Source organism: Leuresthes tenuis, unplaced genomic scaffold (assembly GCF_036924035.1).
Source record: "Leuresthes tenuis unplaced genomic scaffold, fLeuTen1.0.hap1 SCAF_21, whole genome shotgun sequence".
Taxonomy (NCBI): Eukaryota; Metazoa; Chordata; class Actinopteri; order Atheriniformes; family Atherinopsidae; genus Leuresthes; species Leuresthes tenuis.
Genome location: NW_027325375.1, coordinates 25,529,022 through 25,552,106, shown reverse-complemented (window position 1 = coordinate 25,552,106; position 23,085 = coordinate 25,529,022). Strand labels below are relative to the sequence as shown.

The 23,085-nt window shown below is 41.2% G+C and overlaps 1 protein-coding gene across 1 annotated transcript; it reads left to right on the top strand.

Moving 5' to 3' along the window:
• The first annotated feature begins 1,461 nt into the window (after positions 1-1,461).
• LOC140279802 (transmembrane protein 164) lies at positions 1,462-18,870 on the top strand. The gene is made up of 6 exons (XM_072374989.1): positions 1,462-2,301; positions 11,439-11,488; positions 13,625-13,691; positions 14,782-14,860; positions 16,451-16,551; positions 17,381-18,870. The coding sequence occupies exons 1-6, from the start codon at positions 1,864-1,866 to the stop codon at positions 17,585-17,587; spliced, it is 942 nt and encodes a 313-aa protein (XP_072231090.1). The 5' UTR covers positions 1,462-1,863; the 3' UTR covers positions 17,588-18,870.
• The last annotated feature ends 4,215 nt before the right edge of the window (positions 18,871-23,085 follow it).

The window sequence follows — 23,085 nt, the reverse complement described above, 5'->3', positions numbered from 1 at the left end:
TTCAGGGTCACCTCAGCCATCCCTAACTATAAACTTTATCAAAAAAGAAAGATTTAATCCTTATCTTAAAGTTAGAGAGGGTGCCAGCTTCCCAAACATAAACCCGGCAGCTGGTTTCACAGAGAGGGGCCTGATAACTGAAGGCTTTGCCTCCCATTCTACTTTTAGAAACTATCAAGTACTTTACTCACAAGTAAACCTGCAGTTTGAGAGTGAAGTGCTCTGTTGGGAAAATATCTAACAATGAGATCTTTAAGATATGATGAGCTTGATCATTAAGAGCTTTATATGTGAGGAAAAGAATTTTAAATTCTATTCTGAATTTAACAGGGAGCCAATGAAGAGAAGCTGAAACTGGAGAAATATGATCTCTCCTGTTCGATCTCATCAGAACTCTGGCTGCAGCATTTTGGATCAACTGGAGGTTTTTCAGAGAATATGTGGGACAGCTCAATATTAGAGAATCACAGTAGTCCAATCTTGAAGTAACAAATGCATGGAGCAGTTTTTCTACATCACTCTGAGACAAGAGCTTCCTGATTTTAACAATATTACGAAGATGAAAGAAGGCAGTCCGAGAAACTCTAATGTATGCGTCAAATGATCAATTCTGGTAAACAAAATAACTCCAAGGTGCCTCCCTGTAGTGGTAGAAGCCAAGGAAATGTCCAAAGACAAAAACTTTCTTTACCTTCGATTTTAGTTGCCACTCTGAAACCTTTTGTTGTCATTTATGCCCTATCTGAGAATGCATCATGTTTAGCAGGGTCTAAATTTTGCACTTATTGTATGGCAACAATACCAACAAATATTACATCCAAGCACGGTGACTGGCAGCCCTCAGAGATTTAATGATAAAGTTATCTATGACTTGTAATAATAAAATATAAAAATCATCAGAAATATTGCTAATAAAAGGTCCGAAAAATCCCTGTATTTGCCCTGCCTGGCAGTGAATTACTGTCAAATATAAAAAAAATGTAAAAAAACTTTCCTTGTGAAAAAGTAACCTAATCCAGTAATTTTCCACTCAGTTAGGTCAATCCTAAATTCGCTGATGATGAAGTTCAACATTTTTATAATAAAATAATCATATTTGTGTTCCCTGGCACTTGCGAACTTCTCAGAACGAATATAAATGGTAAGGGAAGTTTCCGGACTTTTCATGAACGCACCATCATCAACCGCCATCCGGGGTAGAGACATGTGGTATTTCGCCCTCAAATTTCACTTTCAGGCAGAAATATTCAGACCTGACTGAACAAAAGTCAATAGGTATAACAGCACATGAATACCTCCACTTTACTGAGACATACATACATATCTGAATTTATACATCAGACTGTACAAGTTTGAATAGATTTAATCGAGTTTAAGTTCAATTAACTTATTTCAGAATTTCCCTAGAGTTGCACTAAGCCTGCGAGACTAAAGCTGGGGTGAAAATATATCTATACCATCTCTGTCTCAAGGCTAGAAAGCTAAGCTAGCTACCTATCCGGTGTCGGTGCTATTGCTCACACATGCTAACTCAACCTCCAGCAAACTGCTTTCACGTCTGATATGATTAAGAGCTTGTAACCAGCATGCTGTCTTGCTTAAAATGACCCCGACTCCTCTTTGACTGCACCCATTAGTCGTGGTTTGCAAGCGTTTGAGGGACGTGGAAGAAGAGGGAGGCTTGTTGCTGCCCTCAAACACCAGCTCCGGGTAGTCTTGACAACAGCTGCCTCCTGTCGAGAGCTGAAGTTCCTCCTCCGTCTGCGGATGAGGTAGTTCGGCAGTTTAGCTAGCTGAAAGGCGTTGGATACATGTCTGTTTCTGAACCACGAGGCGAACTACGACAGGAAAATTTCGCAGTTCATGTTTCGTCAAGAAGTCAGTGTGACGTCTTTTATTCCATCTTGTTCGTATCTTTTCCAACACGAGAAGAGGAATATGTCCAGGTATAACATTTACAGCCTGCTGGACTGGATCTACGGCGGGGTGGACCCGAAGTTTGAGGGCAACGGGGGCCCTGAGTGTGCTGCCTTCATCGCGCCTCAGCAGCGCATCAGTGAGAGTCTGGTCATCGTCCTCATCTCCCTGGTGGAGATTGGCGTTGCACTGAGGAAAATTAACCTCTCCAAAGAGCTCAGAGTGGTCGGGAAAGACAACACAAAGGCAAAAGAGGACAGTCTGGGCAAGAACCTGTTGCTGGTTGCCCTTTGCATGACTTTTGGAGTGGAGGTCGGTTTCAAGTTCGCGACCAAGACTGTGATATATCTTCTGAATCCCTGCCATGTCGTGACCATGATCCAGGTAAGGGAGACCCTGCAGGGCAATACCTGATGTGTGATGGGTTGTTAAAGTGAAATAAACAGCCAACGGATGTTATCTGAAGGTCTTCTTTTACTTTTCACTTTTCCATTCAAACAGACCAAGTGACAAAGTCTATAGATTGTGTGTTGTAACTTGCATTATGTGGTCAAGTACTTCCCTGAACTCACCGCTCTTCAGTACCAAAAAAAAACACAGTGGTTGGTATTTTACAACTCGAGTTACATAATTACTTTGCTTCCTTGAGATAGGCCTAATCACAGCCTGAAACAATACTGAACATTAGAAAACATTTTTGTTGTGTTTGTCGTCAATTCTACACTTTCCAGGTCTTGGCTTAGATTCAGTATTATTTAATTTGCTAACTCAGACAATGGTTGAGTCCAAGCCCAAGGTTTGTACCTATAAAAGGGGAAAACATTTGCATTTAACTATATAGCACATGAACATGTGCTTAAGAGCCTGAGGGAGAAACAAATGAACAACAACAAGAAGCAAAGAGGGGAAAAATGCAAGCTTTGAAGTTAGTTTCAGAGTCTTGATTCAACATCTTGTTTGTTTGCATTTTAAAGATGGAACAAGACTGAAATGAAGATCGATGCAGCTTCTCAATCCCTGAAAATGTGCAACAGGAGCTGGTTGTCGTCTGATTTCAACCCATGAGATTATTTATGGGTTATTTATGGTAGACGCAAACAGTTACAAACAGCTCTAAAGCCCCTGGGAATAAAGTCAAAGTTTATTCCAGAAGAGATCACATGGACAGTTAAGAGTTTGAATCACAATATTTGACTCGGTGAGGACTTGAATCTCAAGTTAAAGTTATACAATGACTGCATGTTTTTCCTTTACACATCCTGGTTTTCTGACCTTCGTGGCACATTATCACATGCAACAGGACACAGCAGACTGCTTGCTAATGTTTCTGTCATGCAGATGAAATACAGAGGATGAGTAACAAATAATGGTGAGTTGGTCGGGCTGCGAGATAGCCAGTGGTCACCGATGGTTTTACAGGATGCTAGCGTATTCCATTAATGTGTGATGAAGAGGTTAAGAGCTGTTCTTCACCCTCGCAGAGACACGAGTGTGATCAGATGAGGAAAATGAACTAAATGGTCTTAAAAGGAAGTTGCACAACTTTTAAAATGAGCTAACAGGATGTTGTTGTTTTCATCGGGTGGGCTCAGCGGGGATTTGCTCCATGAGATAATTTATTGCAGGTTAAGAACAGGGGCGTGCTGGAGCTTGACTGCATGTTATCAGGAAAATAAGTGGAGCAAGATGTGTGCACTTCCTGCTTTGCTCAGGGTGATGTTTGTAGGCTCGGCAGCACATCGCTTGGATCTCGCTTGGCAGTGATAATTGTGTTGAGGATTTTTGTGTGTGCCTGACACTGACTCATATTATGATCTGAAGCTCCCTGATACTGGATCCACATAATGGATGGGTGTGGCTGGTGCATTTTAATCTCTTTCAGACACGATAGAAATCGCAGATGAAAACAGCTATGAAGGATTGCAAAGAACTCCCCAGTAAGAGTTCATCTTGTCCTCTCTGGCAACAATGGAGTCCAGAGAAATAAGATATGAGATGTTTGATAGGCTGAAAAATGTAGTTTCCTGTAAACTTTCCCATGATGCCTGGGGAGAAGTGCAGAGTCTGGTGCTGCTGCAGCTCACACAGCTTAGTACACTCCTTAAAACCTGTCTGCAAGACAGCAGTGGCTTATACGGATGAATCCCACATAGTCCACCCAGGACTGAGAATCGGTGGTGTTATTTCTAAATAAACAGTATGCTGATGTGTAATATTGGTCAGACTGTACTGTTCGATGGTCTGTATCAGTTCTAACATTCTCACACGTATGAGAAACCGCAGGAAAGCATCGCTCAATACAAGGTGAGACAGTCCCAGGGGTGAGCTAAGCATTCAGTGAGTGATGAGCGGATCCTTCAAACCTGACCTGAGTCGCACTGAGACGTGTCCCACAGACACGCCTGGGTGATCAGTTTACCGTCACGCATTTCCACGCAAGTCCAGCTGATATGGGTTTGTAAACAAACGGATCACAGGCAGATAACATGCATGTGTGGATGTCATGCATGCAAGCCAGCATACAGACGGCTTAGTTTAACTCTTTATGGGTATGATGAGAAAGAAAAACGGGCGGGCACGGGAACTTTCTTGGTTGTCTTTTCAGTCATTTTCTTCCTAAATCCATGCTCAGTGATGATGTGCAACACAGTGATCATTTGGACTTGGTTTTGTTGTTGGTCAATGTTCTTTCTCTGTGCCTTATCTAATCTCCATTTGCAAAGACTCATAACTAAAACTGTTGTGACACTGAGCTACGATTCATTCTGTGACTGGTTCAGTTTGTCATTAGTGTATAGATGCTGTCCATTATTGCTCTTAAGGTATAAAGGTTAAAGGACTGTAATGTCTGCAGAGTAGCGTTTATGTGCCGTCGAAAAGACAAAAATGACCTTTGTGTGCGTCCTGCCGGGTGCGACGCGCTCACCCTTCATATCTCCAGATCAAGTAATCTTCGATGTCTGTGTTGATCTCATCGGGGTTTCCTGCATGGCTGAACATACAGATCATTTAAAACGAACTGATTGCAGATATGCTGATGATACATTTTTCCACACACTACAGCTAATTTGAACTCCTCCCTCCGCAGAACAGGCCTCAGGAATTTCTGCAGCAGCTTTGAACAGATGAGGCCTTGTCAAAAAATTTGTCACCCAAGTCACAAATCTTTCATCATCAACTAAACAGACGATATGAGCATGTTTGTTGATTAAAGCCTCATTCGTTGTATCAGCTGTAGCAACCAGCTGAAGAGATTGTCGACTCAGTGGTTCAGATAAGGCTGATAGCGCCACACTTCATGACTCCACTTGTGGAAAGGAAGTGTGACTTATCAGCTATTAGCTCTGGCAATCTATAAATGATTTGTCCTTTTGTATATATAAAAAATAAATAAATAAAAAGTTCCAGCTCCACTCTTATTTTTAGGGAAACTGATACAATTATACTACATTTGTGGCTCCTGTGACGATGCTAATCTCTCTGAAAGGGTTGATGCCAGTTTGGTGAGCGTGTCCTCGAATGTCTGCTGGCTCTGTGGCCGTCCTCACCTGGGACATAAAAAAAATACCCAGCTGCTTCCATGCAATTCTTATATGTTCAGCGTACTAAAAGGCGACAAAGGATAGCAACAGGAAACAATAAAGATGGTGGGATTAAACTTTCAGCCTGCTGCATCTCCAGATAAGATTGTTTTTTTCGCTGTGGAGTAGAGAGAAGCATCCATTAAAGTTAATTGTGTTTTTGTAATGATGCAACAACAGCATGCAGCCCACTGTGATCAGCCTAAATGCAATCATGCTTTTTACTGTTCTTGTGTGTCTGTGGCTGCAGAAGCTTCTGTGGAGCGATGACAAAGCTGGTCGACCGCGGAAAAGGTGACAGAGAATGACTGAAACCTTTGCCTACTGACGACAGTAGTGGGTCTTAATTTCATATCCCTATAGCCAAATTCACAGCACACATGTTCTCTTTAAGTTACTTAAGTGGTGATTTTTGTCCTATGAGGTTGCAGTTCTAAAACCAGGATTTTATTAGAGCAGAGCAGCTGTCTGGAACGGCTTTAAGCAATCGCTAGTTTATATGTAGGCTTAAAGAGCTGCCTTCCAGGCACAAGCTCTTACATGTTTAGCTGTCTAAGAAACATTAAAAATGTGAATGAGAGCAGCTTTACTGTGAATTTGGATGAAAAGATACACGTTCATGTTGCTGTTTTTACTGAAAGATTAGAAAAGGATGGAACTCTGTTGTTCAGTCCCTTGGAGAAATCAAACTAAAACCAGGTAGAGCACAGATGTTAATGATCATTTGAAATGGTAGAGGGTGTAGGGAGTTTATATGTCTGTACTATAAAAACTGTTTAGCATGTTACTGGAACTGTTCTTCATCACAGGCTTCAGGCGAGGGCTGAGACAGCGCTCCTCCAAGGCTTCTGCTGCGTTCTTATTTCTTCCTCCTGTTGTAAACAAGCTTTTTTGTCTTGGCAGAAGGATCAGCAAAGTCCTTTCTGAGTATTTCAGACTCTTATCAAGTCTGAGATCACGTCCTTAGGAATGCAGGTGCTGCTTGCATCTTTTATAGCAACATCACCCACAGTCAGAGTCTGAGGCCCAGTCTGTAGCTTTCCCTGCTGCCTTTTACTCTCATTTCTTCTCACACCTCTCTCACCCTGTTCCCCGGGTCATCAGGCGAGAGTTCAGAGTCCTGCATAAGAGGGTTAATGTGTTCTCTCACGGCATAGTTGTTCGTTAATAGTCAGATGTTTTGCAGTTATCCACTGCTGGGCTTTTCTGAGGTTGAGGAAGTGTTTTATCTGGCTGGTAGTGCAGATCAGTGGCATCACACATCTCAGAGTGCTGAGCTCTGTGTTGAGATGATTTTCTCTTGAGTTTCGGTGGAGAGAGTTCCCGAGGAAAACTACCACTTGAAGATTGCTTTTTCCGTACCACATTTGTCTCATGTTTCATGGTAATCCGGCTGGTGCTTGTTCTTGTCTGTAATTCTTAGATAAAAGTAAAGTGGTCTCACTTCCACACAGTAAATGTACCTCAGCCTCTGCCCCTAAACCTTTGAAATTTAGTTTGCAGCTCCACAATCTTCTGCTGAAGTGTGTTGTGTTGTGGAGAAGTGTTCAGTTCCCAGTCAAATGAAGCTTCTGCTGTGTGAAGGCCACACTCATGTAGCACCGAGGTAAGAAAAGCAAATGAAGAATGTTGCTTTATCTACAAAAAGCAGATAAGTCCCAGTGATTTGTACGGATCCAGAGGTTACTACTAATAGATTAATTTCAAAGACAAAGGAGAAAAATCAACAGAAAATGGTAAGCTAGGTGCAAAAGCATCTGTATCAGGAAGCAGCAGGAACTGTGTCTTTTTTTTTAATTTCCTTTTTGACAACTAAACTTCCTGTGTGGTCAGAAAAAGTCGGCCAACACAGATTACAATTTTTATAATATGAGTCTGAACGTCATGCAAAAACACAGTAAAGTCAAGTGTATGTCTGCCCTTATTAGCAGACAAATATCTAACCTCTAAGAAAGCAAGAATCCCTCTGAAATTACAGTCCTTCTTCTGTTTAATAAATGATGCCTTTCAGTTCAAATGTCACGACTGCACAGTAAGACTTTATTCACTCGCCGTTTTCCCTCCCAGTGCAGCGAGCGTGAAAGTTTCACCGTTTGGGTGCTAATGGGTGAGCCGAGCCGGCTGTTGCAGCAATCTGTCATCATCCAAAATGAATGCAATTAGCCGTTTTTTGTTTTTTTTTAAATAGGTTTGGCCAAAAAAAAAGTCTGCTAAGCCTGCCTTTCTAACATTATTTGTTAGTACGGCAACAGATATATTATTTGTTAGTACAGCAACAGATATATTATTTGTTAGTACAGCAACAGATATATTATTTGTTAGTACAGCAACAGATATTTAGCCTCGGCGTCGGATGGGCTGTTTGACGGGGAAGCAGAGACACTCGTGCGAGGACTGTCAGATACATAGCATATCTGGAAATTAAGCCCATGCTGCAGAGACAGATGTTTCAGCATATTACTGGCGTATCCCTCCCATACTTAAAATCATTAGAATTCCACAGTCGTTACAGTTTTCGTCTTGCTTTGTGGAATGAAAGTGCTCCAAGGCAGTTTTTCCCCTCTACGATGACTCCATGTTTGCGGTTTCCAGCTGCACAGACACATGAATCTAACATCATTGGCATTGAGACAACTTGGCGCCGATTTTCTTCAAGTGAAAGCATGTACAATCCCTTTCTAATCTGCTTTTTTAAATGTGAAATTTACCAGCATTTTCATAAATGATAAGTGATGATTTTCCAAAACTACATTCTCTTAATCTCACTCAAACAGACCTGCTGGACTGAGCTTTTTTGTACACCCAAAATACTAAACGCCCCCACCTCAGCCGTCATAAATCCTCTGCACAAGTTTTTACCAGGAAAAAAACCTCTCATGCCTTTAAAATTGCCTGGGATATGACTCTTACCTCTTGTAGGGATCTGTTAACATGCTAATCTGACACCAGCAGCTGACACCAGCCGCCGCTGTCCCTGCTAAGCAGTGAAAAGTCAGAACTCCAGCAACACTGGAAGTATATACAGAGAACAACTTGTGACAGGCTTGTGACCTTCATCAGAGTCATAAAACATCTTCCAACTAGTATTTAAATAAGTGTGAACCAGACGTTTTTAGAGCCGAGGAGACTGAAGGTGCATCAGTCTGACATTTGTGTTAAGCGTTTCACTGCATGTCTCGTTCAAGTAATCAGGGCTAACTCTGCATATCTATACATTCAGAGCTGTGCTTTTGGTCTATAGACGGCAGTGGATTACGCTTTGGTCCTACTCTCTAAATAACATTGTGACCTCACGGGGCAGAGCTTCCCACACAGGAACTGATCCTAATTCGAGACTGAAGAGGCCGTTACATTAGATTAGCTCACCCTGGCTTTCCTTGAGATTTAAAAAAAATCTGTCATCTTCTTCTACTTCTAACATGCTTACTTTAACCGCAGCGTGTTTAACCGAGCCCAACCACATAAAAGATTACGCAACAGTTCAATTTCCTCAGTTTTGCTGTGTAAAAGCAAGCAGCACCCATCAGAATCATCTTTATTGGCTAAAACAACCCGTCACTGTTGGAACCAGCTTTGTAAAGCTGCCATAACCATGAAAGTAAATAGAAAGACTTTCACCTTGGCACTTTTCTGGTAACTTCCTTTTAATAATGGATTTTTTTTTCATTAAGTCATTTGCATGACGTCAGTGCTTTGCCACTCACGTCCTTCCTGCCCCTCTAAAGGTAACAAGCTGTTGCCAAATTTAGACACTTGGCCTCTGTTGACGATAACAGCAGCAATGCCATTCTGAATAAAGCTGCGATAGGCTGCTGTTGTAAATACACACTGACAAAGTAACTAACCTCTTTATCTTTTAAGCCTTAACATTAGCTGAGCCGCTTGGATTGAGTGTTGTGAGTCTTTCTCTGAGGAACAACTTTTGAATTCATAATGCCGCCATGAAAACCCAGAATTTAATGACTCTCTGGTCAACTTTAGGAGCTGCCGGTGTCATTTGTCACAAGCTTTCAATCCCACCCAGCCAGTTAGATAATGTAGGTAGTCCATTAAGCCTTTTTAATTTGTCCCTATTTTTATTTGGAGCAGCAGCTACATTGTTGATTCTCAATTACTTAAAAATAGTTGTTACGCTGAAGAAATCTGAATGGTGAGAAGTTGTCTTGACAACATCTTTGTCAAGAAAAGTTCTTGTAGGGATGTAAAATGTCTTATACAGTGTGTTTATGTACTTTCCAACTGAGTGAGAGGACTTGTGTCATGATTGCTTGCTTGATTATTTCTTACTTAATGATTCACTCATAATGGATTTTTAATAATTTAAACAGATTATTGCTATTGTTACATTGTTATTGGATACGAAGTTAAGCGCCCCCTAGTGCATTATGAGTCGTAACATCTTGGTTTACATGATGACATGAACTCTAAGGGCCCTTGCGGACCAAACCAACGACGGCAGTACACTCTTCTGCGTTTCCTCAGGACACGCAGCATCCGGGAAAAGAAGCGGATGTGAACACACTGCAAAGGTGGCCCTCAGCTGCCAGCTAAAACTTAGTCTGCGCCCGCATTAGAGCGCATTACATAACGTTACAGAATGGAATATTCAGGCTTCGCCTTCACAAGCTGCAATATGCTGGAGACCAGTGGGACCAGTGCTGGGACAGTGCTGATGGCGGGCTCTTTCCCTTTCTCCTTACTTATGGGATGACTTTCAAAATGTCTTGAGCCAACAAACACTGCCGTCTTTACATACTTTTAAAGGTGAACTGAGAATTGTCCTCAAGGACAGCTGTCCCGGAGCTGTCTGGACTGTGTCATTTAATTGTACAAACATTTACAAAGGTCCTTTACTCTCTTTTTATGCTGCCATCTTGACCAGGACTTCCTGGAACAGCCTTCCTTGTTAAATGAAGGAAATTAAATGAAATAAAAGTCTTTACAAGCATCCATTGTGAGCAGTCTGGCGGCTGCCATATGGCCAGAATCCAATCTTTGTCAGAATTTGCCATCGTCAGCAGGTTGCCTGCTCAGATGCCGTTTCCTTTATTGCGGGGAATTTTTAAATCAGAAACACAGAGAAAGCGGAGGAGAAGGGTGGAGCAGCTTGAAACAAGTGACCAGTTTGCAGGCTTATCCCAGGAGTGCAAATCTGTTGAGTCAGACATCTGATAGCCGTAATCCATCTAAGGAAACTGCAGAGGCTGACCCTACCCATCAGCTGTGGCAGGCAAATTGTGTGTTAAGACAAAAATTCCATATTTCTTGTGTTACTCTGATAACTTCCGTGTGTTGGTTTGGGGAACAAAGTCTGGATAAGATTTAAGACGTTTAGAGTGAAAAAATGTGACATTACAATCGGCTCTGTAGGTGTGCAGCAGATCAGCTCTGAGGTTTCTTCCGGAAAACTAATGAAAAAATCGTGGCCGAACCCTGTTTTGGTCATTCTTTCTCCAACTTTGAAGCAATTTTTTGTGTGTCTGTCAGATGTTGTTTTGAAGCAATCCATGTGTTCACTATGCGCCCTCAGTCACGGTGCAAATAACAGATTTCATTGAAGAAATGAGCCACCGTGTTGATGCAAAGCATTTTCTACAACAGGTATGAGTAGAAAATCATTCCACGCTTCTGGCGAAACAGTATCAGCTGTGAAAATACAAGCCTTATTGTCTTCATTTTGAATTGAACCGGGTTCATTAACATGATGGATTCTTTCCTCTTCATCACTTCATTTAAGTTCGGATGGAAATCAGAAGGTCAGATGTATTACTCTTCTGTTCATAGCCTCTGCTCATATTTTACTGTTAAAGTGGTTATTTTATTTATTTACTGGCATCACCTACGACTGGACGCTCTAAAAGCCTTCAGGCTGATCCATAATGACTGTATGAGTTGTGTATAATGATGTGGTTTGCCATCTCTCTGCGGTTCCTTTAACAGATCTTCCTGCTGGCCTGCCCGCCATGTAAAACAGCGATGGTTGTGTTTAGGTGAGTGCATTTACCTCTGGTTTGTGTCTGTATTAATGCTCTCTTGACCTGAACAATGTTTGTTTGGCAGCATATGTCTCTAGCGATGCCAAAGTTTCTAGTGTTAACCATAAAACAACTACATCTCAGTGTCATGCATTATTAAGTCGTCCCCCCTCACTATAAACCTGCCGTAGGAGCTTGTCATGAAAGCAGATCTTGAATGTAAGATGAAGTGAAGGACAAATTCAAATGGGTTTTTTTCCACTTAGAAGAGATTGTTGTTGTCATTGATAGTAATAATTTGTGGGCTTCTGCAGAGTAAACTGAGCTTTTGTAGAGATTTATTGTAATGACTTTGTTTGGGTTTAGAGTCTCCTCTCCTCCGGTAAATAAATTATTCATGGGACATTTTCACTTGTAGGGTCATGATATGAGACGAGACTTACTCAGAAATTATTAATACAAACAGTCACTCTGTTGGCTTTGGGAGTTGCACAGAGAACGACTGCAGCGACTGGTGAGGTGTTTGCTCACAACAAGGCACACCTGCACAGTATGGCTCAGGAGCTGGAGATGTGTCCTCTGCATCAGCAGTAACGTGATGCATGTAAAGCTCTGATAAATCTGCGGTCCAGTGAGCAGTCGAATGAATAGAAATGCTCCAGATTGTATACTGCGTTGTTTCCTTAAGCACTGGAAGCTCATCTTTTTGTGCTTTTTGGACCCGAACAGTTTCAGTCAGACTGAATGAGTCACAACAACAGCCATCTACAAGACTGTTTACCAAAAAAAAGACTAAAAAAGTCATTGTGTGGATAACCAGACTGGAATTTGAGTTGAAGCAATAATACGACATGCACAAAACATTTATTTTTGTTTATTTAAACACACGAGGTTTACAAAGGTTAGATGTTGAATTTTAGAGGGAAAACAATTCATCTTTCTGCATGAGTTGTGCATATAATGTCACATATTTAACGGTGGAGAAGCTGTGAATACAGTCATGATTTAAGTTGGATGTCACTGCAGAGTCTTTGTTCGACCAGTTTACGTAAAAGAAAGAATATCTGGGGTCCGAAGCTGCTGCTCAAACATATCTGACATTCACTTTTCGCCTTTGTTTCAGTCATATGTTGGCTTTGTCATTAACACCAAGATGTAATTGATTGTAAACAGAAGATTTATATAAAGTTAATTTATATTGATGACAATCACAGGCTGCTCATACAGATGTGGAAAAGTAGAGACTTTGGTGTAATTATTCCCAGATTAATACATGAAAAGAAAAGTATGCTCAGGTCATGGTGAGAGTATTCTTTATGTCAGAGACCAGCACTTTTAGTGTCCGATAATGTTTCATATGAAGGGAGTTACTGTGCACCGTGCAAAGGTGGCTGATGATCCACAAATGTGGTGAATTTGAGTTTGAATGAAGTGGTCTCTAAAGAAGTCCAGAGGCCTCCTGGAGTGACAGCTGAGCTTATTTGAAGCGACATTATGACAGTGCTGCTGTTTTCCCAGTGACCTTAGCTGTCACAACAGTTATTTTGGCTCATTTGACAAAAAGAGCAGCACGTGTGCGAAAGTGTGTAGGTCAACCTGTAAGAACGTGCGCCGGTGCTATTAAACTGGGTTCTCATCAAGAGAAAGACCTTGTGTTGAGTGCGTAAAAGTCAACTCAGCAAGTCTGACCCTGCAGGAGTAGACAGAATGTGTGGGCACTGCATGATGTAGCTCTAGGACAATGTGTGCTTATCGAAGGCTGAAATGTATTCGAATATTTTCTAATGAAGACGCATTTCTCAGAATCATCACAGCAACTCTGTTTGTTTTTACACGGCTCACAGAATAATGTGAAAAACGTTTGATCACCTGCCTTTAACAACCAATGCTTCCATAAGGAGCTGATCCTGCCAGAGAATAAGAGACGGCTGCTGCTAACGGCGCCAGGGAGCGCTCTGATTGGTTCTCACTGCCCTCCACCTGTTCCACTGAATGATTCGACCTAATACGTCGGCAGTATTATGATGCATGAAATGTGGAAATGATTGGTAAAATTCCCTGGGAGTCACAGACAGATGTGACAGATCTTGATTTGGACCCCATTTTTCATTGTCCTAGTCACTGGCTTGATTTTGTCCTGCTTGTTTTCAGGCTGCAGGTCCATATGTTGAATGGAGCACTACTGGCCTTGATGTTCCCTGTAGTCAACACCAGACTGGTAAGTAACCCCTCATCGTCAGATCTCATTCACAGGTGCAAGCCTTTGTTCTGTTTCAGAGCTTTACAAGGATAGATGTCCTCCTTCATTCACTCATTCATTCATGTGTTTTACTCCCGACAACAAGAGAGCGCGTGTTATCCCTTAGCACTGATTTTAGCTCTTTCTTGTTGAGAATGTCTTCTTGATCAATGAAAATAGAACCAGTCCTTACAGTAGACGAACATCCAGCCAGTGCCTGTTGGAAAAAGACCAATTTGTGATAAAAATGTCATGCTTGGGGAGAATTAGCCGGTTTCGTGCTGTTATTAGTAAAGGCTGGATTGGAGCGCTGCAGACAGAAAGAGGGGTTGGTGCACCTCTAAAGGAAAATGTCTAACAAAGAGGGTTAAGCAGCAAGATAACAGCTGAGCTCACAAGTTGTACAACCTCAGAAGAATTTCTTTCTATTTTGGACAGGCCAGATACAAGTCTTGACTTTAATCTTATTGAAATGTTGTAGAAATAAAGTGTTACGAAGTACTTTATGAGCATGACTTATTTAAAAGTAAAGGAAATGTGAGTGAATCGGATCAGGCAGCATGAAATGTCTGTTGTGATGACCTGACCCATTACGTAGTGCATTGACTTCAAAGTAAAGTCTCATTTAGGCAGTTTTAGCTCCTGAATGGATGGAAAGTTGTAACATGATCTCCATGCAGGTCTAATGCCGTTAACTTCGAACAGTTCTCACCTTTGTAAAGCAAATGTGTGCAGATGTCTGATCTGTACTTCCCTCTCCTCAAATAAGGAAGTATGCCTTCACGGAACTGTTTTGCATTTTTTAGCATCAGTTCCTCAGGAGCTTATTTTAAAGTATTGTTACACATTTACAGAGAGGCTTCCGAACATTTTCACCGATTAAAAAAACACAACTTATTGTGAACAAACACTTTCCACCATTTATCTTTTTATTTACGTTACTGTAACTAACTACAACCAGTCACATACTTTAATTTGATCAGACTGTCTGTAGAGGTTTCCGCCATGTCGTCTCACCTGTCGCATGTGTTATAGTGATCAGAAATGGTTTGTTGTGTTTATTTTGCAGCTTCCATTTGAGAAGGAGATCTACTACATCCAGCACTCCATGCTGTACTTGGTACCTCTTTACCTTTTCAGGAAAGGAGGTAGGTTGTCGGTCACGTTGTCCACATTCACACAATCAGCACGGTTCCGTGCGCAGTTCGGTCAAGCTGTGGTTAGATACGGTTGGAGTTCAACCTGGTCATTTATTTAGCCCACTGTCTTTGTCCCAGTATAAATGCATTATAAACAGACTGCCTTACAGCTCCGTACATTTTGTACATTTACAGTTCTTTACAAACGTCACACGTTATCCCTTTTGGTTATTTTTTGCTCTTCTCCCGAGAACCTGCTGTTGTTTCAAGGTTAAAGCTGAGGACGGGAATGATGGAGTGTTGGAGCACCCAAGCCAATCATTCAATTTGAGCATATGCATGCAGGAATAATTCAGCCTCCATCCGCAGTATGTTGGTGTGTTAGTGCGGCTTTGAGAGATTCGGTTTCATATGATTTTCATTTTTACATCTAATTATAGTAAGTCTATAGTATAGTATTTATTATAAGTCTGACCGACCTAATGATTTTTTTTCCAGTGTCACATAAACACGCTGAATTGTTTTTGTTTGCCTGTGACATTAGCAACACTGCAGGTACCTGCTGTTTTTCTGTTGTACAATTATGTGGGTTCATGTTTTGCTTTTTCTAACTTTTTCAACATGCAAACAAGCATCTGAGAAACAAATGGAAAAACACTCGAACTGAGACAAGAGCTTTTATGATTTTCTTTTACATTGTGTCAAGGGAATGGATTCTGCTTCCCCTGTTGTCATAGCTACAGGATGCAGGGCTCACTCTGCTCATATAATACAGCTGTTAAGCTGCAGTGCAAAGAGCATAAGCTTCTGTGGTGGAAAGAAAATGCACAGCTCACTTTCCTCGCAGGTATGAAACAACAGCAACAGGTCTCTCTTGTAAATGAGACCCTGGGTCTCAATGAGATTTACTTGTATAAATAAAGGTTGATTAAAAAAAATAAAAACGGCACCTCCAGCTCTGCTGTCCTGTTTGTTGGGAGTCATCTGGATTACATGTGAATCAGATTCTGGATTTTTCTTTTTAGTATTTCCAAGGAAACACTTTCACCACATCCCTTTGACAATAATACAAGAAAATACTGGAGGAAAAGAGTGTGAATAACGTTAAGATGCAAAGCTTAAAAAGACCAAAAATGTAGACTGATCTGAGTCTTAATATTATAACAATTAGTCAAATCGACTGCTTGAGGTTGTAGAAGCAGTTATCTAAACTCTTGAGGCCTTAAATGCCTCATTGTTCATGTGTGCTGTGACACTGGCACTCAAAAGCAATATTAATTTCACCATCAAGGCTGATCCGATGTGAGCGTGTTGTTTGATGCCCTCCCCTCAGGTATTACTCTAACAAATACCTCCGGTGGAGAAACAGGAAAAGCTGGTTTGACACACACACATCTGGCTAATCATTTTTCTGTGGGTGCAATGCCTTTGCTTAAATAACTTGTTGCACACACATACCAACAGGGAAGTGTACAGAAATGTAACTTGGTCCTTCAGTATGCGTATTAAACAGGCCAGGGTTCACACATGACGCATTTCATACATATGCTTTCTCTCTCTGTGCCTGCAAACATATAAACTTTGTGGATCTTTTTGTAGGTGTGTACAAGCCTGAGCCTTTGGGGGACATGTGGTGGGCACTGCTCGCCACGGGCATCCTGTTCCTCTACCATTTCCTCTTCTTGCAGGTCCTTGGAATGGTAAGATAGTGCCCTCTGCTGGGCAATATGCGATATTTCAGTATGCGATGCACATCATCACTTTTATCACTGTTATCATTCCCAGAGATGAATGAAGTCAGACTTAGAGTTAATGTCAAGTAAGAAAGCAACTGCAGTAAAGGCATGCAAAAGCTTGAGAAAGAAGGAAACTTGCATTGGGTGACCCAGACTTCAGGGAGTCACTGCAAAATGTGCAACGAACTATTCGAGAATTATATTTATAATTGTCAGATTGTCCGATGAGTTTTAAGCCCATAAAAATGAGGACAGTTTAAAGTACATACAACAAAACATTGAGAGTTCACTGTAAACCAAAATAAGGCTCGAGCAACATAAGTGAATCATTTTGGGCTGAATTCCAGTTAATTAGCGTTTTTTTTTTTTTTTTTTTTTACATTAATAGCTATGCACAAAGGCCAAATTACAGCTGCTTGATTGCACAGTTAGTCATCGTGGTGCAGATTAATCTGTAAATATGGCACATGATAAACGAACGTCACCACGTTTAGCTTTAAGATATTCCAAAGGGTTTTTTTTAACCCACCCTCCTCAGCTATGAAGCCAATTAAGCAATGATAAAAAGATCAGTGCAAATCTGCAGTGATAACGAGATGGGAATCACTCAGCAGTCGCATAATAAGCTGAAGAGGACTACTCCTTCATTCCGTTTACAGGAAGTCAAGAAATCCAGGGAAATGAATGATGCATAAGGACAAGCACAGTGAAGTCAGCCATGACATTTACTAAAACCTCGATCAACTGAAACATCGAATTAGGTCTCACTCAACCTGTCTCCGTTCCCCTCCAGGCGACAGAGGTCAACCTGAACAACATGCTGTGTCCGGCCGTGTCTGATCCTTTTTATGGGCCTTGGTACCGGGTGTGGGCAACGGGCCACCAGACCCTGCTGACCCTCGTCCACGGAAAGGTCCTCACACTCCTCTCGCAACACTCTGGCTCCGCCTGCAGATACCTGCTGGACACACTCCGCCTGCGCAGCAAGAAAGTCGACTGAATGTCCACGAAGACGCACGCCTAGCCTCTCACTCTGAATGCCTGCTCTTACCATTGAGATTTTTTTTTTTTTTAAATCGACATTTTAATGCATCTTTTAAGACTTAACCTCCGTTCCACTGAAACAAGGGAGTATTTCAGGGCCAGTGAATCAACGTGTCATTCTCGTCGTGTTCTCGTCGGCTCGCATACATGATTGCATGCACATATGTAACATGCGTTTTAAGGCCTGAAGTTGGCGTCGTAGAACTGGCCAGGTTTCGTTGGAACACAATTCAGAGGCGTGTGTGAGTTAGCGCGAGACTTCTCATGCTGCCTTTTTGTAGCTGTACATTTTTTTGAGGACGGGAAATAGGAGTCACCCAAATGTCACTGCTGATCTGCAGCTGGTGCACCTTCAGTTCTTCTGTGATAGTGATGCTTGATCGTATGTTAGTGGATAAGGCTGCCTTTTTTTTTTCTTTTTTTTTTGTCTCAAGTGCGCTTCGAAGCATATTGCAAATGTGAGCTGTTGTAAAATGTTACTGCCTGTTTATAGTGTGAGGATGTGTATGATCTCCTCTCAATGTTGTCCCGACTGAAACTTTATGGCGTTCCTCTGTTCCCTCTTTACTACACTCGTGTGCAGGTTAGGATGCTTTTTTGTGAGTGGCTTCTTCTGCCTTTCTGTCTCCGTGTTGTTCAGAGCATTCTGGTTGTGATAATCCGGAGAAATGAGGGTGTTTTACATGTTGTGAGTCAAAGTGATGAATGACGATTCGTGGATCTACACTGGGATTATATTATTACCTCTGCCAGGCAGGTTGCATTTTTGTCTGTTATTTTGTCGTTCTGTTGGACCTTAGGCGGATGCAACCTTTAGTACATGTAGGGTAAATGCGTTGCTTGGCAACATGGAACGGTTCTTGGCAAAATGTGTATCTGGGCTGGAATCGTGCACCATGACACTTGAAAATAACTTGTTGCTCTGTCGTCAAGTTCATCTCTCAAAGCAATTTGAATTCACTCCAGTTCAACTGTAACAGGTCTCACTCTTAAAAATGCATTCAGTGATCGGAGTGAAATCACTTCTGGTCATCTGTGGATTTCTCATCGTAAGGAAAGTATTAACAAAGACTGATACTTGGAAGATTTCAGTCATGGTATATATCATTTCAAGTATGAGGTGTATGTAGCATATTCTATATTTCACGGTAAAAAAGGGGAGAAGATAAACTTTTGTATTTCTATCAGTTTCAGTATATGTGCTGTATTGACAATAAAAGGGATTTCAGTTGACCGAAATTCTCAGTGTGTTTTGAGTATTTCTTCCCAATGAAAATGTATTTTTCAACTAGCATTTTGGAAATCCTCAAATCTGAATTTTCTAAAGGTAACGTTATATTCCAGTCATGTGAAAAAGAGGCTTGTTAAAAATGCCCAGGTCTTTACAAAGGCTGAGAAACTTTAAAGATGACCTCAGATGAGCAACAACACGTTCCACTGTGTCACTTAACTGTCAGTCTGTGACAACTAATCACACCCTTACTGCCTTCATAGGAATAAAAAGTTAAGAGAAGACAGATGCTGCTAATTTCATGCACTTGATTAACTGAAAATCAGCAAGTGTGAGCACCTCTATGACAGCAGATGTTTTGTCAGTTTGCTGGTCTGGAGCATTCAGGTGTGTGTTAACACAAGGAAAGACATCAGGAATTATTGCAATAAGCAGCTGTTGGTGACATCAGTCTGGGAATGCTTATAAGGCAACTTGGAGTCCACCGTTCTACGGTGAGAAAGATCATTCACAAGCAGAAAACATTCAAGGTGGTCTTCAATCTTCCGAGAAACGGACGTCCCAGCAAGTTCACCCTGAGGTCAGACTCAGAGAAAATTAAAGGCCTCAGTTAGCATGTAAATGTTATGTTCACAACAGAACAACTGGAGAAAGACTGAACAAATATGGCTTGTTTGGTACCAAAGGAAAGCCTCTCCTCCTTAAAAAGAGCATGACAGCATGGCTTAAAAACAACTGAACAAACAATAAGATGTCTGGAACAATGTCCTTTGGACAGATGAGACCAATGTATAGATAAAACATTTCAGCAAAACACCTCATACCAACTGTCATGCACGGTGGTGGAAGTCTGATGATCTGGGCTTGTTCTGCAGCCACAGGACCTGGACACCTTACAGTCATTGAGTCCACCATGAACTAAAGCTTGGCTGAAACTGGCTTATCAACAGGACAATGATCCCAAACACAGCAGCAGACCTACAATCTGAAAAAGAAAAGAACCAAGGTGTTGTTTGGTCCAGTCAAAGTCCAGACCTCAACCTGACTGAAATGCTGTGGTGGGACCTTAAGAGAGCTGTGCAGAAACCAATGCTGCAAACCTCAATGAGCTGAAGCAATGCTGTGAAGAAGAGCCAAAAATCCTCCACAATGATGTGAGAAACCGATAACAATGTAACAGAAAATGATTGTTTCACGTTATTACTACAGATGGGTGTATTTCATATTCAGCCAACACACCACCGCATGCTGGCAAGTTGACGTCCATTCACAGGATCTTGCACAGGTTGCATGAGAAATAACCCACTCTACAAGCTTTTACTGCTTCTCGTTTGGATTAGTTTCAGCTAAATTAATATTTACTTATCAGATCCAGTATAGACCAAATCTTTATCATATCCTGATATCTAAAACTTTAGAATTGAAAGACGGTGTAGTTTGTTTTTAACATGACTGTTTGTACCTCTATAAGCCCAGGAAACAGGCTCAGTTTGTTTAATAACTCCCAGGTCCTGTTTCCCTTAATGTTGCTGCTTCTTACGTAAAGTTAAAAGTATTTGACTAATCAGGACATGAGCCAGCAACAGAGTAAAACACCTCATTTTGCTTTTGGCAGCTTATGGTTTTCTACATAACTAGCCTCAGTTATCTTGTGCACTGCTAACACTCCACTACCACAAATCAGAGTACATAATGTGTTTATTAGTGAAATTCGCTAATTAAACACGACTTAATCTTCATTAAAACTGGCATTCAAGTCTTCCCATTAAAAAAAAACATAATTACAGCCTAAATTAAGCAAATGTCTTTAGAAATGTAAGTTTAAGATGATTTTTCTATTGATTCAGTGGTAAAACTGCATTTAACAATAGTAATGTATGAGTGCATTCATTGAAAAAATACAAAAATGAAATAAACCTGTATGGCTTCCCTGGATGCCCTTTAGCGCTGAGTCAGAGAGGGATCCTAATCCTAATAGCTACACCTCCAAAAGGGACAAATGATCAGATATTTTGCTTTATCTAAGTGCAACAGTAATATGCTGAATGTATTACTTTTATATTTGGAAATACTTCTCAAAGTGATTATAAAACCCGTATAAACTGTTCTAAATATCGTTAGAAGTGCAGATAAATGGACATTTATATTTATCTGGAGCTTGGACATCCATTTTTAATTACTCCAACACAAACTTTTCAAAAGATGTCTAACTATTCCTTAGCCAGTTGGGCCTCAAAGCAGATTACAGAACTCTCCTGTTGCCAAGTTGCTGCCTGACTCGTAATGCCTCTCCGTGTTGTGTTTCACTGTTCGCTAAGAGGTCAAACAGGCTAAAAAGCTTCAAGTGCAGCATATCGACGGAAGAGAGCTGCAGAGTTTTCACTGCCCTGTGGCACTTCATAATTGCAGTCATGGGAAGAGGTTTATCGACTTTCGAATGGCCCCTGTAGCTGCAAAGAGACCTCGTGTGAGTATATATTAAGAGGAAATATGTTAAAATATGCTGCTCATCCCTCTAAATCCTTATTCATGCACTCAAATAGACCATGGTGACTGAAGGAGATCTGTGCCATTTTATCACGGGGGGTGATGGAACAGATGCAGCTGGCAAACTGTAGCTCTGGTTGGTTTTGGGATTTACTGTTTTTAGGAACATTAACTCTCCAGTAGGATTTATGCAGACAGTTGGTAGCCAGGGGCGGACTGAGGATAGAGTAAAGAGCTGGCTGGACTGGATCACAGCCCAATGCTAGTTGCGTGTTTGGTTACACCTCAGGCAGCGGACTGAACTTCTCAACTATCTCTGAGCAGTTAGCCCTTAATATCAAGTGACAAACAGCAAAGTATATGCAGACACACCTGCTCCTGAATTGGTGCTGAGTCGTTTCAGTCAACAAGCTGGCAGAAATCCAGGCAGAGTATGTGAAGATCGGCCTCAGTCTCTCAACTCTACACAAGCCATGTATGCAGCAGACATGGCCACAAGTAAAGCACAGAAAGGAAGGGGTGGTGACTGTCAAAAACGAAGTTTAAATGTAAAACTATATGCAACTGTATTTTTTAAAAAGTAAAAAAACTAAGCTGAATGCAAACATGACATCGCTAACATACTTACTATGACCAGCATGGCAGGTACAGAGTTCACCATCCTGTTAGCTGTTGTGAATATCAGAGGTTTTGTGTGGGTATTTCATCCTAGACCAATGTGAAGGGACATTATTAATAAGAATCGCTGAGGAGAGAGTTTACCAAAGTTATTGCAGTGCATCCCTGTGGTGGGCAGAGCACTCGTGTTAACATGGCGACAACAAACAGAGTGGACACAATGACATAATTCAGTGGTAGAGAAAACAGTTTCATAAGACAGTTTTGGCAAAAATAAATGACGAAACAGAAATTCACATTGTTTAAACGAGGCATTGCTTTGTAGATGTCTTTCCCACTTTTTACTGGCATGTGAATCTCAGAATGTGGGGAAATATAGCACTTTATTAGGAGCACAGCCACAATATTTCTATCAAAACAGACTTAGCCTCTTGGTGTCATAGCTTCCACGAGGTCTTGTAAAATCTCCAGTAAAACCACATCTCAAAGCTGTTCTCACATATGGTGACTTCAGAAGATTCCATCCAACTCTGTCATATTCACGGAACCAGAGACGGTTTTAGCTTTATGACGTGTAACTTTGATCAGCTTTGACCACTGCTATTGTTCACAGAGCAAGCAGTCATATGGCTTCAGAAAACGGTACAGTGGAACATCACATTTAAGAGAGCATTTTCAACCACTGTGGTTTAAAAAAAAAAAGGGGGAACAAAAAGAAGAAGAATGAGCTGCCATATAAGCTTTTTATCATTTCAACTTTACCCATTTTTACAGTTAAATATGAGCCAGATTTTGAGTTAATCTGGAACATCTTTATCAGACACTGGAGCAAGAAAGTCTGGTTTCAGAAACTATGCTCGTCATTGTTGAATCTAATTCAACCGGCCAGTTCACGTCCAACTGTGAATTTACCACCATTACAATCCAGTTGGTGCACAGTACATCCAACGTGTTTATTCCCAAAAAAAGAAAAAAAATCACTTTTCAGCAGGAAAAAGTCACAGGAGAAAGAAAACACCTCAAATGACTCAGTTACACCAGATCTTGACCTCATAAAAAAGCTAAGATTAGCTGCATCATAACCTCTCAGCAAATTATACACATCTTCACATTAAAAA